Source organism: Babylonia areolata, chromosome 24 (assembly GCF_041734735.1).
Source record: "Babylonia areolata isolate BAREFJ2019XMU chromosome 24, ASM4173473v1, whole genome shotgun sequence".
Lineage (NCBI taxonomy): Eukaryota > Metazoa > Mollusca > Gastropoda > Neogastropoda > Buccinidae > Babylonia > Babylonia areolata.
Genome location: NC_134899.1, coordinates 54,515,536 through 54,533,035, shown reverse-complemented (window position 1 = coordinate 54,533,035; position 17,500 = coordinate 54,515,536). Strand labels below are relative to the sequence as shown.

Here is a 17,500-nt window from a genome sequence, read left to right as displayed (position 1 = left end):
TGTTGTTGTTGTTATCATTATTATTGTTGTTATTGTTATTATCATTATTATGCACTAGACATGAGCCAGCCACAGGTATATATATATATATACTTGCAAGACAGTGTATGTCATGTAGATGAGGGAACACATTGTATCTCTTTCATGTGACAACATGTTTCTTTGTGTGGAATCCAGGCTGTTCTCCCTCACCACAATGCAGCAACACCTTTTGCTTGATATTGTTTTCTTTTCCTCTATGTATGTAGACTTTTTTTTTTGTTGTTGGCCAAATCCAATTTTTCTGTAGAATTTTATGTCAGGGACAACTTTCTTCTGCTGTGGGCTCTTTGATGTTTGACTTGTTGCTTGTGATGCTTGGAACTTTGGTTTATTGTTGAGCCTGAAAGACTAGCGCTCAGACCACCTGACTCAATGTTCAGTGTTCCTGCTTGACCTGAATGAGGGAGCTCCACTTCCTGGTCAGGTGCTGTCTCCAGTAGACCTCCAGTGGAAGACTGGTTGGAAGAAGGTGGAAGACTGAAGTGGGAGAAGGTGGAAGGCTGAAAAAGGTTGGAAATGTCAAGTTAGTTGTGCCATAATCTGTGGAACAAAAAATCGTTTTTTCAGATATTTTTTTTTTCTCAGTGCTGAACTGATGTCAGCCTGTTTAACTTTAAGGTGGACAGTGCTTTCCTTGATTTGCAAGATGATCTTGTGCATTGAAAAATGTGATCACTTTTATGAAAAATCACCACCAACATTAATGTTTAAATGTTTATATTGACCTGTGGTTTGTATGATATTGAATCCACATGAACATGAATATCAGCATCTTTCTGGTGAAGATGACTACTTTTTGTTGTTGTTGTTGATAGAAGTGGACATTTATTGTTAAATCTTCACTGGATGTATATAAATTAATAAATGTTTTCAGTGGTAGGCCCATTTTATATGTGTGGTGTTCTCAGTGCTACAAACACACGCACGCACGCACGCACACACACATACCTTTTTTGTACAGTGTTTCCTTTTTTATCTTTCTCCTGTCTTCTTTTCCTGGTCATTCTGCCATCTCCCTGTTCAGTACACACGGTCCGTTCACTTTCTCCCCACACAGTCTCCCTTCACATCCCTGGAGATGCTGGTCAGACTGTGTCAGGGGATGATGGACTATCAGGATGATGGTCACACTGTGTCAGGGGATGATGGACTATCAGGATGATGGTCACACTGTGTCAGGGGATGATGGACTATCAGGATGATGGTCAGACTGTGTCAGGGGATGATGGACTATCAGGATGATGGTCTCACTGTGTCAGGGGATGATGGACTATCAGGATGATGGTCAGACTGTGTCAGGGGATGATGGACTATCAGGATGATGGTCACACTGTGTCAGGGGATGATGGACTATCAGGATGATGGTCAGACTGTGTCAGGGGATGATGGACTATCAGGATGATGGTCACACTGTGTCAGGAAATGATGGACTATCAGTCGCCGTCATACAACCGGGCAGTGTGACTCATGTTTTAATCAGAATTTTTTAACAGTGAATTTTGGTTGTTGTTTTCAAAATGTTTCTGCTGCCTTCAGCTCAGCCTGTGTGATCCCTGTTGTGGTGTGCAGTGGTGTGGTGGACTGTCTCATTTTACTGACTGTTATATCTGTTCCATGTGTGGCAGTGGTCTGTGCTTGTTTTGGGCCTGGTGCTGATGGGTTTGGGTTTAAACTGAGCTGTAAGCACTATCAACTGATTTAGATGTCCCCCTGAAATGGGGTATGGCTGTACATTTCAAAACCCACTTGTTGATGTGAGAGCTGCATGCAGCCTACAAATGCAGAAGAAGAATTCAACTGATTTCATCAATGGTATCTATGGGGTTCAGTCTGCTTTTTAAAATCCTGCTTTAGAAATGAAGACATTAAGCACACCATCAGTGTTATGGAATTCTGATTTTTGCTTATTTTGCTGTGTACAGATCACTATTCTGCATGCAGTTGTGTAGGTCATTAATTCATCAAGCAAACAGTGTTGGGTATAATGAGTTTCCTTGAAGTACTCCCTTCAGTTGTGTTACCTCTGCAGCTGGTCCTTTGTTGGGTGTATTGTTGGTTGTTCTTGTACATTGATCTGACCACTTCAGATCAGACATGTGTGTTGGTTGTTCTTGTACATTGATCTGACCACTTCAGATCAGACATGTGTGTTGGTTGTTCTTGTACATTGATCTGACCACTTCAGATCAGCCATGTGTGTTGGTTGTTCTTGTACATTGATCTGACCACTTCAGATCAGACATGTGTGTTGGTTGTTCTTGTACATTGATCTGACCACTTCAGATCAGACATGTGTGTTGGTTGTTCTTGTACATTGATCTGACCACTTCAGATCAGACATGTGTGTTGGTTGTTCTTGTACATTGATCTGACCACTTCAGATCAGACATGTGTGTTGGTTGTTCTTGTACATTGATCTGACCACTTCAGATCAGACATGTGTGTTGGTTGTTCTTGTACATTGATCTGACCACTTCAGATCAGACATGTGTGTTGGTTGTTCTTGTACATTGATCTGACCACTTCAGATCAGACATGTGTGTTGGTTGTTCTTGTACATTGATCTGACCACTTCAGATCAGACATGTGTGTTGGTTGTTCTTGTACATTGATCTGACCACTTCAGATCAGACATGTGTGTTGGTTGTTCTTGTACATTGATCTGACCACTTCAGATCAGACATGTGTGTTGGTTGTTCTTGTACATTGATCTGACCACTTCAGATCAGACATGTGTGTTGGTTGTTCTTGTACATTGATCTGACCACTTCAGATCAGACATGTGTGTTGGTTGTTCTTGTACATTGATCTGACCACTTCAGATCAGACATGTGTGTTGGTTGTTCTTGTACATTGATCTGACCACTTCAGATCAGACATGTGTGTTGGTTGTTCTTGTACATTGATCTGACCACTTCAGATCAGACATGTGTGTTGGTTGTTCTTGTACATTGATCTGACCACTTCAGATCAGACATGTGTGTTGGTTGTTCTTGTACATTGATCTGACCACTTCAGATCAGACATGTGTGTTGGTTGTTCTTGTACATTGATCTGACCACTTCAGATCAGACATGTGTGTTGGTTGTTCTTGTACATTGATCTGACCACTTCAGATCAGACATGTGTGTTGGTTGTTCTTGTACATTGATCTGACCACTTCAGATCAGACATGTGTGTTGGTTGTTCTTGTACATTGATCTGACCACTTCAGATCAGACATGTGTGTTGGTTGTTCTTGTACATTGATCTGACCACTTCAGATCAGACATGTGTGTTGGTTGTTCTTGTACATTGATCTGACCACTTCAGATCAGAACATTCATTTTGATAACAGGTCTTTCAAAATTGTAGCATTTGATGTGGACAGCAAGTATGAAGAGGCCAGGACGACTGATGAGGCAGGTAGAGTTTCAGTTTCTCAAGAAGGCGTCACTGTGTTCAGACAAATCCATACACTACACATCTGTTAGGCAGATGCCTGACCAGCAGCATAACCTAACGCACTAGTCAGATGTGGAGTGTATGCATACACATTTATTTCTGCACCTATGAGAGTGGTCGGAATTTTGCCAGAGGACAACACTTTCCTTGCCATGGGTTCTTTTTCAGTGTGCACATGACACCTCAGTTTTTCATCTCATCTGAATGACTAAGTGTTCAGTTTGATTTTCCAGTCCAACTTGGGAGAAAGGGCAAAATATGGATTCAAACCCAGACCCTGACAGACACTGTGTTGGCAGATAATGGTCTTAGTCATTGTGCCAGCTTCATTCCAAGTGCTGTAAGCAGGGATTGCACTCCTGGCCAGTGGGTTGTCTCCCAGGTCCGTTGTGTGAAACCTGCGTAAGTGGAGCAGGACAGGTTTGTTCATCCTGATGGTCCTTGCTGATCAACACACACACACACACACACACACACACACACACACACACACATGCAAACAGACTTCTGCTGCCTTTCTTGCTTTTTTCTTGCATCCATGTGCATAGTGTATGTATACTTGACATTTTCATCAATTTGAGGTATCCTGTGCACTTTGTGAATATACGCACATGATTTTTTTCTTTGATATATTATGCCATAATGTAGATTTTTTTCCTTCTTATGCTATGTGGATATTCACTTGTGTATGATCTTTTTGTCATTTATTTGCCATATTTAGCTTCTTTTTTTAAGCCATGATACATCACGGTTTTGTGAATATATAGATGTAGACATAGTGTTTTTGTAATATATTTTGCCACAACCTGGACCTTTTTGTTTGAATATTTCTTTGTTCTCTCTCTCTCTCTCTCTCTCTCTCTCTCTCTCTCTCTCTCTCTCTCTCCCCACCTTTCTCTGTGTGTGCATATTTGTGGTGTGGTGTGAGTGTGTGAGTGGTGTGTGTGTATGTGTCTGGTGTGTGTGAAGTGAGGTGTGTGTAGTGTGGTGTGGTGTGTTTGTGTGTGTGGTGTGTGTGAAGTGAGGTGTGTGTAGTGTGGTGTGGTGCCTGTGTAGTGTGTGGTGTGTGTAGTGTGGTGTGGTGTGTTTGTGTGTGGTGTGTGTGAAGTGAGGTGTGTGTAGTGTGGTGTGGTGCCTGTGTAGTGTGGTTTGATGTGGTGTGTGTGCTATGTGTGCATGATGTATTCACAATAACCTGTACACAGGTAAGCTCTTAGAGCTGGGCCAGGAGAACAAACAAAATGATCAAGCCATGTAATTTGTTTCCAGCTCTTGTAATGAAAATAAACACACACAGAAGATCTGTCAGACACCCAGTAAGTGACCTGGATCTTGGTACACCCTCTGTTGCTACGACGGACAGAATGACAGACGGATGAATGATGACAAAAAAATACCATGAAACTGTCAGCCGTCTGCACCAGTCGGAACAAGCATAATCCACAGGAAATTATAGACATGTATTCAGAAAATCAAACCAAAAATAGTTATCATGGTTATTTATGAACACAAAATTCCACACAAATGATGAACACTGTCGCGACTACCACTCTCACCATTGTGGTAGCTTGGGTGGTGCCCACCACTGTGTCCCAGCTGCTGACTGGTCTCTGTCATCCTGCTGCACTCTGTGACTCTGGGAGGGCTGTGTGCTGCTTCAGCTCTGACCACCTTACCCACTGGCCCTGTTGGTGACGCCAGCATGAGACAGGGTTGAGAAATGGTGGGATGTGAAGTGACACCAGCATGAGACAGGGTTGAGAAATGGTGGGATGTGAAGTTGACACCAGCCTGAGACAGGGTTGAGAAATGGTGGGATGTGAAGTGACACCAGCTGAGACAGGGTTGAGAAATGGTGGGATGTGAAGTGACACCAGCATGAGACAGGGTTGAGAAATGGTGGAATGTGAAGTGACGTCAGCATGAGACAGGGTTGAGAAATGGTGGATGTAATGACTCAGCATGAGACAGGGTGAGAAATGGTGGGATGTGAAGTGACACCAGCATGAGACAGGGTTGAGAAATGGTGGGATGTGAAGTGACGACCAGCATGAGACAGGGTTGAGAAATGGTGGGATGTGAAGTGACACCAGCATGAGACAGGGTTGAGAAATGGTGGGATGTGAAGGGAACGGGTGTGGAATAAAGAGGTACAGGGGACAGGCCAGACAGTAGAAAGGGCAGTCACTCTCACTCTGTCTTTGTACCACAGCAGTGTCAGTGTGATTTGAATCAGGTGTCTTTAGAGCATACCTAAACAAACAAATTGGACACAGATACCAAACATCATCAAAAATCATCCCCCCCCTCCCCCCCCACCCCCCCGCCCTCCCCCTCCTCCTCGTTCCACCCGCACACACACACTCATAATACACATAAGCACACGAGCACGCACACACACAATCGTAAATAGCACACAATCAACAATCAAACCAACAATTTCAACTCAGCTATGTTTTGCTACACCTAAACTGGTGTTGAGGGGAGAGTGGCGGGGTGGTGGTGTAAAGTTGTCTTTTATCCTGTGCACAGTTTTTTGCTGAAAATGCGGGGAGGGGAGGGGGGTGGGAGGAGGGGTGTAACTAGACAGCCTACTGGGCCTTTACAAGATAGTTTACATGCAGTATAAATTGTGAGGACTGTGTGGCAACCCTGCGAGAAAATTACTTTCTAAAACTTTATCAGGATGTGGATGAATATGAATCTATACCACTGTCAGAAAACACACACACACACACACACACACAACACACACATAATTATATACAAGACTGGAAGTTCAACAATGTTCTGGATAAAGTTTCAGAACATTGGCCCATCTCCCATGTAGTAGTACATTGATTCGTTCTAAACTGGTCTATGATGAAGAATTTCATTTATTCATTCCAAATTTTCTTTTGAAAAGGTTACAAAGTCAAGACAAAAGTCACAAAGTCAAAACAGTGAGGCAAGAACAAACTACGCGATCTTCGACCTCTGTCTAATACCTTAAAGGGATTCAACTCTTTCGTGAGGATGGAAACTAAACCTATGGAGTTTCCTCCCTTTATTCAATCAGCACACAAAAATAATTAATTCAAAATAAATTCAAGTTGGAAATTGAAATGCTCGTCTTGTCGTAGAAATTTTACTTACTAAAATATATTTTAAAATGCTGATATTTTGACAAGCACGTTTTACATCACTGATCCATTTTAGATAAGGTTAGTGGCTTTTCATCTCGAACCTGTATCACGTGACAGGGAGCTCACACCAACGAAATGGCGTCAAACGAAAAAAACCAGAGCAAGGCAGTTTCAGGATCACTGGACTTTCAAGCTGACACAGGAACTGTGTCATCAGTGGGGACACAGCCAAGGAACCTGGATGATCTGTACGAGAAGTTCGAAGTTTTGGCGGGTCGGGTCACCTCGCTGCATTCTACCAACACTCTGCTTACACAAAATGTGATGCAGTTGAGTGATGCTAACAACAAGTTGTCGTCAGAACAAAGCGTGCTGAAAGACCAGAACGTGAAACTGTCCACTGAACTGGCTGCCCTGCAGAGAGAGATGGCAGCCCTGAGAGATAAAAACGTCATTGTTCACCAGGACCTGGCTGGGCTAACAGCAGAAAAGGACAGAGTGAGTGCAGACCCGGCCAAGCTTTACAATGACGTAGCCTGTATGCAGCAGTCGGACATCATCCAACTGAAGGCTGATCATGGTGCTGTCGACTCCAAGCTCACCACAGACCAGACAGACATCACAGCTTTACAGACAGACAGTGCCATGGTAAAGAATGATGTCAGCCAGCTGAAGTCCGACATGGCCAAGGTCCGGAAGGGCATTTCTGGTCTTAAGAGAGACAACTCTGCCCTAGAAACTGACATGACAGCATCCAAAAACCAGATTGTCTCCCTGGAACTGAAGATGCAGTCAACCCGGGATTCACTTCAGGACTACATGAAGGCACTGATTGCTCTGGAATCCAGACTTGGTGAGTGACATTCTCTGTCTGTATCTGTGTCCACCAGTCTGTCTGTCTGTGTCTCTGTCTGAGTGTTAGAGTGGCCCTTCATATCTGAAGATGATATAGCGGTACAAATAGAAGTGTTGATGTTGATGTTGCCTTGTGGCAGTGCATGGTACAAGCTTGTCAAGGAGGGTTGACCAGTGTGGGCGGTCAGCAACTGCATCTTCCAGTTCCTGTGACTGGATGTTGCAACACCGGGGGTTGGTGTTGACGGTGTCTTTCTACCGTTTGTGTGGTCGGCCCCAGCTTCTGTTCCCAGTGGCAAGCTGTCCATGCACAACAGAAGTGTTGAGGACATGTGGTACTGCTCCATCCTGATGACATGTCCCACCCACCAGAGCTGTACCTTGATGAGCATTGCTTCAGTGCTGGTGGAGTCTGCTCTGTCCAGGACTTGAAGGACTTTGTCGTGTACTTTTGGATCCAAAGGAAGTAAGTAATGCACAATGTGTTCCAGTCATTCTTACCAGTTATCATCTCCATGCCAGAGTCCTCCCTGCCAGCTCAAACCAAGGAGCAAAAAGGAAAAGTCAGTGTGAAAGAAAGACGTGGAAAGAAACTGAAGTCTGACAGTCACTGTGGTAAGAGGTGGGGCAATATTAACATTTTTACCCGTGCACTCTTCGATGTTGAAGTGAGAAATCAAATCCACCTGAATGGGTATACCGGCTTGTGACAAAGTTGTGCACCATCTCTGGTTCGACATTCTTATATTATAATTAACATTTTTACCCGTCTGCAGTACAAAACATACGTGAGAAAGTCCCAAACGGGTGAAAATGTTAATTATATATATAAGTTTGTCGACTATAGTAGACGATTTTAAAACGAACTTGTCGAGATTAGAAAGGTGTCTAAAATAACGGCTTGTGACAATTGAAGTTATGCACCATCTCTGGTTCGACATTCTTATATTATAATTAACATTTTTACCCGTCTACAGTACAAACCATACATGAGAAAGTCCCAAACGGGTGAAAATGTTAATTATATATATAAGTTTGTCGACTATAGTAGACGATTTTAAAATGAACTTGTCGAGATTAGAAAGGTGTCTAAAAAGGGATGCTTTTGGGGGCATTCCATGCACCTAGCAAGGGGCTTGAAAAGAATGGGGGATACGCAAAGTGAAAGAAAAAATCGGACCCATGGGTCAGTTCGAAGTTACCCGTCTGTGTTACAAAACATACATAAAAATGATTAAGACGGAAGTGTGTATATATACACAAGTTTGGGTCAGTACTGGTAATGAAACTTGTCTCGATTCTAAACGCCGTTATGTCCGAGTTCGTGGGGCATTCCATGCATCAAGCAATGGGCTTGAAATAGAAAAATTCGTAAAGAAATCGGGAAGCTTGTCGCTGTCGACATGTCATATCTCCAGGAGCGGACATGCGCGAATGGGACGTATAAGGCAGTTCGATCGAAAGCGGTCAGTGTACGCGATCGCCAGGTTATTTAAAGTGAAGACGGAATGAACTGTACCATGCTTCGCGAGAGGATGAAAACAGAGTGGGGGACGAGACAACAGGTTGTGATCCTAACATGAACATGACTGAAAATAATAGAACAGCTTGCATGAAACACCGTCACGTGTGTGCGACGTCAAAAGAGTGACGGCAGTCTCCTGTGGTGGGTCTGTTCTTTTCGGCCTGTTTCCTTGTACGTCCTTGCTGTAACGGTTCCGACAGCACTGACCAGGTACACGTGGAAACCGCACACCATTCCCTGTATTGCAGTGCTCAAATGCGTTGCACAGAGGACTTCACATTAAAAAATGAGCGGGACTGGTGGAACTGACCTTCCTTAACAACGTGCTGTGCAGAAAAGTCACATACCGAAATAGGAAAGTGCATTTTAACGGCCGAGTCAGCGTCCATGCTGAACTTAACCATTTCAATTGGACAGCTGCACGTCCCTTTCTCGTCAGTGATACTTTGGCCGGCTGTGAATGTTCAAGTCAGCGATTTCATGTGTGTGTGTGTGTGTGTGTGTGTGTGTTGAGAACTTCATTCCGTGATTGTCCGTGGTGTGTGTTAGACAGCTTGTTTCCTCGACAGCACGCGTCACATACGTGTGTGCTGTGTCCTGTGTTGCATGTCAGTGTGCTCCTGGCCTTCCGTGGAGAACTGAGGGCGAGACATAAAATATTTAGCTCCACAGATGGCCATTCTTTCCGTATAGTTGCCGTGGGGGCTCAGGCTGACTTCATTCCGTGACTTATGATGTTGTGCGTGCCAGTGTACACTCACAAGTTCATTCCGTGATAATGTGTGTAGGGTTGACAGCTTCATGGTTCCGGGATTGTGTGTGTAGGCACTGACACCTGACTTCATTTCGTGGTTTGGTGCGCCGACGGTGTACACTGACAATTTCATTCCGTCAGAGTGTGTGTGGGGCTCTGCGCAAAACATGTGGATTCATGTACTACATCGGTAAGTACAATCGCAAACCCTTGTGTCGTCGTGCACTGTCGTTTTCAGCCTCGCGCGAACTGGACTCCACACTTCATTCCGTTTACAGTTTCGAAGTGCACAACTCAATACCCCGAAAGCAGCACTCCATTTTTAGACACCTTTCTAATGTGGACAAATTCATTTTAAAATCCTCTTCTATAGTCGACAAACTTATATATATATAATTAACATTTTTACCCGTTTTGGAGTTTTTCACGTATGTTTTGTACTGCCGACGGGTGATTTCGAACTGACCCATGGGTCCGATTTTTTCTTTCACTTTGCGTATCCCCCATTCTTTCCAAGCCCCTTGCTAGGTGCATGGAATGCCCCAAAAAGTATCCCTTTTTAGACACCTTTCTAATCTCGACAAGTTCGTTTTAAAATCGTCTACTATAGTCGACAAACTTATATATATAATTAACATTTTCACCCGTTTGGGACTTTCTCACGTGATGCCATTTTCAGCCTCTCTAACATTCCTGTGGAGGAGAGGGCTGCCCTGCGGTCCATCCCAGCACAGCAGCACTCCCTCTTCGGCCAGTTCCCGCCCCATTTTGTCAGCCACAGGGCAGAGACAAACAGGGAGGTGGCCTCATATTTGGCCCACACCTCTCATGGGCTTCAGGGTTCTATGCCATTGAAGAGACCGGCCACCAGGGCCCCTCCATATACCACGCCGCCTGTCAAGGCAGCGTGTGCTGAATCAGGGGCAGAGGAATAAACCACCTTATGTCCGTCCAAGCCGACCGGCCATGCCCAAGGCCAGAAGGCAGCACCCCCAATGACTGGGCCCCGATTCAGCACCGCCAGTCGTTCAGCCCCTCCAAGTAGGAAACTTGTCCCGGCATGCACATCAGTGGTGTGCTCTGGGACTCAACGACGGGATTATGTCGGTGCTAGAGTCTGGGTACATGCTGTCTTGGGTGGAGGACCTCCCCCCTCTAAGATCCACTCCTCCTCCTTAGGTGCCCAGCTCGACGAGCAGACCTAGAAAAAGAGATATCGCACCCACTCCTCATGGGGCTATATCTCAACTCTCGGACCCGGGCCCCGGTTTTTACGGCTGGTTGTTGGTGATTCCAAAGGTCTCGGGAGGGTGGAGACCAGTTTTGGACTTGTCCCCCCTCAACAAATTCCTCCCCAAAATCAAATTCAAGAGGGACACACAGGCACAGATTCGGGAGACCATCCAACAAGGTGATTGGCCTACCTCTATCGATCTGGAAGATGCTTATTTTCATATACTCATCCATTCGGCATCCCGTCGGTACCTGAGGTTCGTGTGGAGGGACAAGGGGTTCCAGTTCCCGGCCCTCCCATTTGGTCTGTCCCTTGCCCCTTTCCTGTCTACCAAGGTGCTGCGGGAATTGGTGTCCATCGTCCGCTCGGAATCCTTTTGTCTCTGTGTGTACCTGGACGACTTGCTTATCCTGGCCCAGTCGCAGGCCCTGTGCCTGAGTCATACGGCCAGACTTCTAGACCTTTGCTCCCAACTGGGCTTCCTCATGGACCAGCAGATATGCGATCTGTCCCCACGTCAGTCCTTCGACTTCTTAGGGATGAGATTCGACACGCGGTCTATGATAGTCTCTCTGGCGCCAGATCACTGGGACCGTCTGGCAGGCCTCCTCAGCCACTGGCGCCACTCCTCCCAAGATACAGCGCAGACACTTTCTTCCCTCTTGGGCATGATGGAGTCCACGGCACCTCTCATTCCCCTGGACAGGGTTCTCAAGCGCCCTCTCCAGAGGGCACTGAGGTTACGCCGGTCCCAGAGCACTCAGCCATGGGATACCCAGATATGTCTGGGCGAGTGGTTCCTCGAGGTGACATCAGAGTGGTTAATCACCCCCCTTCGGACACAGGGGGTGCCCTTAGCCCCACCTACTCTTCAGGTGGCACTCTTCACAGACGCCTCCTCCCTGGGCTGGGGAGCCCACATGGACTCACTCTATGCAGCAGGGACTTGGTCCCCGGAGGAGCGCCTGTGCCACATCAATGTTCTGGAACTGGAGGCAGTTCGCAGGACTCTCCTGCACTTCATGGGGGAGGCCACTGGCAAGACCATCCGCTTGTTCACGGACAAGACGACGGTCGCATGTTATGTGAACAAATGGGGGGAGCGCACTCGGCAGACCTCTCCATGCGGACTGAGGCTCTCCTCCGTTGGTGCCACAGCAAGGGCATTGCACTTTCAGCGAGACACTAAGCAGGAAAAACCAACTTCTTGGCAGATGCTCTTAGCAGGTCCAAGAGTGTCATACGCACAGAGTGCACCCTGGACAAGGACAGCCTTCAGGGGGTGTGGGAACAGTGGTTTCGGCCGATGGTGGACCTTGTTCAACAAGAGACTTCCCACTTCCGTCTCTTCGGTTGCCGACCCAGAAGCGTGGGCAGTGGATGCTCTCTCTCTAGATTGGAGCAGTCTGATTGCCTCCGCGTTTCCTCCCTTTCCAATTCTGTCCAAGGTGATACGGAAAGACAGATTGGAACACCCGCAGCTGATCCTCATTGCGCCGAAATGGCCAGTCCAGACCTGGTTTCCGGACCTTCAGTCCCTGACACATGTTCCCACCCCTGGAACTTGAAACCAAATCTCATCTGCTGAGGCAGCCTCGCTCGGGCACTCCGCATTCCAATCCTCAACTGCTCCACCAGCACGCATGGCTGCTGTGCGGTCGGAACTGTCAGCATCACCATTGAAGTCCTCGACCCCTCGGTCGGCCTCTGTGTCGGCTGTGCTGACCCAGGGGTGTGCCTCCTCTGACCTCCTCTCCATAGTCACCAGAGCAAGGAGGCAGGGAACGGAGACTTTGTATGACTTTCGCTGGAAGAAATGGTTGCGGTGGTGTACAGCTCAGGGCATTACCCCTACGAACCTTACGAGCATGCAGCTGGCCAACTTTCTGGCTCTCTGCTCCTCGGTTCATCCTGTCTGCTAGTTCTGGGCGAGGGTACAGGTCTGCCTTCTGTACCACATTGCAAACAGCTAGGTGGTTCCGCCTTGGAAGCGGATTGCCTGCTCAGAGAGGTGGCTAGGGGTGCCCCTCTGAAGGAAGCTAGAGACCCCAGAAGAGTGCCCCTCTGGGACTTGTTCTGGGTGCTGGATTTCATTCGAAAACAGCCCTTCCTACCATTGGGGACTATTCCTTTTGACATCCTCACCCTCAAGACCACTTTCCTTCTGTGGCTGGCCACAGGCAGTCATAGAAGTGAGCTGCATGGGCTTAGTGGAATGCCACAAGATCTGGCCTTCCACAGAGATGGTTCCATCACTATTCGTTTCCTTCCAGAGTTTCTGGCTAAGAACCAAGACCCTGAGGTTCCTTCCCCCTCTCTGAGAGTCAGACCTTTGTCTGATATTCTTGCCCAAGATGATGAGGATAGGCACCTGTCCTGTTCGGTGTCTCAAATATTATTGGGATAGGTCTCGCCATAGGCGTTCTTCTTAGAGGTGTCTGCTCATCTCCCTCAATGAGAATTACAAGAAAGACATCGCTGCAGGCACCATTTCCCGCCAGGTTTCCCAAGTCATTCGTAGAGCCTACTCTCATGCACACAGGGATATCAGCTGTCTTCATCCCAGAGCACACGAAGTGCGGGCCATAGCTACTTCGGCTGCTTTCCAGCACTCAGTGCCAACACAGCATGTCTTGGAGGCAGCCTTCTGGCGGTCTGAGAATCCCTTCATCAACTTCTACCTCAGGAATTTCCGTATGACCAGGGCTGACGGTTCCAAGGGGATTTCCTTTGTCGCGGCTAACACTGCTGTCTCAGTTACAAGGGCTCCCCATATGAACCAGTAGGCGTTGCCCTCCTCCATTTGCTTTAAATTCTGCATCAGTTTGACATGGTACAGTATATGACACCAAAAGGAGGAGTTTGTATTATACTCCATGTTTGGTGTTAAATATACTTACCATGTCAAACTCGAATGCCCGCCCGTCCGTCCCCGCGTCTCCGCCGTGGTTCTCATGGGGCATTTTTGTTCATGGCCACGGAATGATTAAGCGCTTATAGTTTTTAGAGGCGTTTGATTGGCTGAGAGCGGGTGGGCCCGTCTTTTCACTGTTAGCCGCGCGAAATTTGGCCAAGCAGAGCAAACCAATAGGCCTAGTTTGCATCAGTTTGACATGGTAAGTATATTTAACACCAAACATGGAGTATAATACAAACTCCTCCTTTTAGTATAAACTATAATGCACTTTGTTTACTCATGTTCTTGGATAGATTTTATAGGATCTTTTTGTGTGTGTGTATGTGTGTCTATGCAGGTCTGTGTGTGTGTGTGTGTGTGTGTCTGTCTGTCTGTCTGTCTGTCTGTGTCTGTGAGTGTGTGCACACGTACATACAATGATGCATATGTAAAAAGTGTTGGTTTAGAGTGTGTGGTTCGATTCTAATAGAAGAGAGAGAGGGGAACAGACAGGGGGATATAGGATCAACTGATGATGCACTCACTCACTCTCTCCTCACATCAATAGCAGGGCCACATGGAGTGGTTTTTATAGAGTGTTTACTTTACAATACAGCACACAGTAAAAAAGTTCACCATACACCTAAAGCAGCACCTATAAGCAGCACACCTGGAACACAAACACACAACCAAAACCCAGGTCAGGTAAAATCTCAAAATATCCTGACATCACTGACATGAAAGGCCTATACCCTCTCAGCACCTTTCATCACATGTCCACCAGTATGCACTCCTCTCACACATAGATCTATGTGAGGAAATACAAGCTTCATCAAGCTTACCTGCCACCAGCAGTGACATACCAATTACCATACTGTATACAAAACATATCGCTGACCAATACAACCTGTGTTCCAACTCGTGTTACCTATCATTCAGCTAAACTGTGTGTTACCATGACCAAACAAATTTCCTCTTTGCCTTCACAAAGTGTCCCACTGACACAAGTACATGTGTGGAAATCATTACTGCCAACATACCTCTGGTAAACAGCAGTATGCAACCATATAGCAGTGACCCTCAGTGCTGTCATTGTCAACCAACTCATTAATCTCATTAAAATGTGCTTTCCCACTTTGTCTGAACAAAGTAAACCACTGACACATAGCACAACTCCTACACATGTTACTACAACAACCAACAAATCAAACATGTGTTCCACAACACTTGCTGTTACCCCCATGTGCACACACACATGAAAAACCCTCAGCACACACTGACAGTGTGTTATCCTATAGATCTGTTCAGTTCACACTGAACCAACACCACCTGTTACATACAAAACAAGTAAGTAATACAACAAAAATACAGAACAAGATATCTGTAACCAAATAGGGGGGGGCGGGGGGGGGGGGACTCAAAAGATTTAGGCCAGTACTTCTCTCAGTGGGTAGCTTTCACACATTAACCCCTTTTCTTTCCACAAGCCGCAAGATCAACTTAAACTGGCTGTCCACTGACAAAACAGTTTCCCAACACAACTAAGTTATCAACATAACATAAAACCATTACAAGTCATGTACTCACAGCCCAACAAGGATTTCCTTGTTCCTCACATCACTGATCAGTCAGTCACCCTGTGTCAGTCAGTTCTTCGGGGAGACAGCTGAGAACTGGCTGTGCTGACTGGTTTTATCCCTTCCCCCAACATACTGTGCATACTAATACAAGCTACAACACTCACTCCCCCAACTAGTTGAACTGAAATAACCAATCTTTGCTTGCCCTAGTGACGCTGTGTGAATGACTGGCAGATTCACTGCTTAACCTTTCCCGTACGTCGCCTAAAATTTTGCGCGCCGTACATCGTGGGTGTGCAGAAACCCATGGTTTCTAAGAAGGAATGACCCCTCGCTGTACGTCGTGGGTGTGCAGGCACCCATGGTTTCTGTGTACGAACTAACCCTTCGCTGTATGTCGTGGGTGTGCAGGCACCCATGGTTTCTGTGTACGAACTAACCCTTCGCTGTACGTCGTGGGTGTGTAGGCACCCATGGTTTCACTGAAGAAATAAGACCTTGCCGTACGTCGTGGGTGCACAGTAACCCACACCTGTCCGTAAAGCAAATTTGACTTTTCTTCAGCAGACTTGCATGCGCAGTTTCCACTTGTGCGTGTAGGCTATTTACTCCAGTGCTTGACCAGGCGCATTGTGAATAAGTTTTGCCCGTGAGAAGAGAGTGTTGTTTTCTCTACTTTGAACAGATTAGGATAAGAATAAAATTTCTATATCAACTATCTTTCTTTTTTTAGCCATAGTTGGGTTTTCTCTACTTTGAACAGATTAGGATAAGAATAAAATTTCTATATCAACTAGATTTTAGATCAATTGATTTCAGACTTACAAAAATATCCAGTTCTTAGAAAGGCACTTTAATTCCAACTAGATAAAAAGCTATCAGTTGCTCCCGATCATTCTCTACAAGAAAAACAGTTCATTCAATATTGTTGAAGATATCTAGTGCAATAAATATTGTTTTCTGAAATTAGTTACAACTTTAGAGTAAAACTTACCGCAGACTTGAACTGGGATACGATCAACAAAAGACAAGGTCACTCTGATCTCTCTCTGTAGCGAGCCCAAGTGACGTCACGTCAACAACGCGTGGCGCGCAAGCTTTGCATGGGTGGCTCCACACCCACGACGTACGGCGTGCAAGGTTTATTCTTTGGGAGTATGGGTGTCGTCACACCCACGACGTACTGGGACATTAATTGATTAATAACTTCTTTGTTTATGTATAAAAGAAAATAATGTTCAGTGGATATGTAGTAAACTATATTATGGACAAAGTCATGAAATTATGTGGAAGTGGCTTCAATATTACTTGAGTTACAGAGCAAAAACACTTGTCTGGGTGATTTCACACCCACGACGTACGGGAAAGGTTAATCCCAATTCGTCCAATTCAAAAGATTGATCTGATTCGCTACAATTCATTCCACTTGTTTCTACAACATTCTGTGATGACAGGTTCACCCGTTTACGTCACAAAGAGATTGGGGAGACAGGACAATACAACTCTCGGCATGTTAGCCGGCATGATCAAAGTTCACATTAGCATAAATTCTCCCTCACTTATGTTCCGAAGTCCCGCCACCTACGTCAGCTTTGTTTGTGACAGGAGAGATGGGGAACGACTTGAAAGACAGGCCGCCACATGGGATGTTCCGACATGCCGTGCTCATCCGTTTCGAACACGGGGATTTTGGCAGACATCACGTAACTGCACGTATTCCTATAGCTGGGGTGGGTGACGCGGCGTCGCTGACCAAAGAGGGCCGACTAGGGAGTAGGGGTGAGGGAGGGTGGAAGGAGGGAGGGTGGCGCAGTGTCGGCACGACCTCAAAGACTGGACTTTGGATGGCGCGGGAAGGGAGATAAGGAGGAGGGAGGGGGTGGCGGGGGAAGGAAGGGGGACAGAGTGGCGGTGGTGGGGGGTGACACTGCTGCCACACTATAACACATACATGTGTAAGTCAGTGTGTCTTGAGTGTGTGAAAGAGATTGTTCTTTTTCTCTGCCTGTACATGTACACCACATCTGAACATGTCAATTAACTAT

The 17,500-nt window shown here is 46.1% G+C and overlaps 1 protein-coding gene across 1 annotated transcript in view; it reads left to right on the top strand.

The window, feature by feature from the left end:
• Nucleotides 1-6,666: 6,666 nt before the first annotated feature.
• The window catches only part of LOC143298512 (uncharacterized), a 16,264-nt gene continuing 5,430 nt past the window's right edge, over nt 6,667-17,500 (top strand). Inside the window, exon 1 of the mRNA XM_076611355.1 lies at nt 6,667-7,464. Within this exon, the coding sequence (XP_076467470.1) occupies nt 6,747-7,464 (718 nt within the window). The 5' untranslated portion in view covers nt 6,667-6,746. The remainder of the gene's footprint in view (nt 7,465-17,500) is intronic.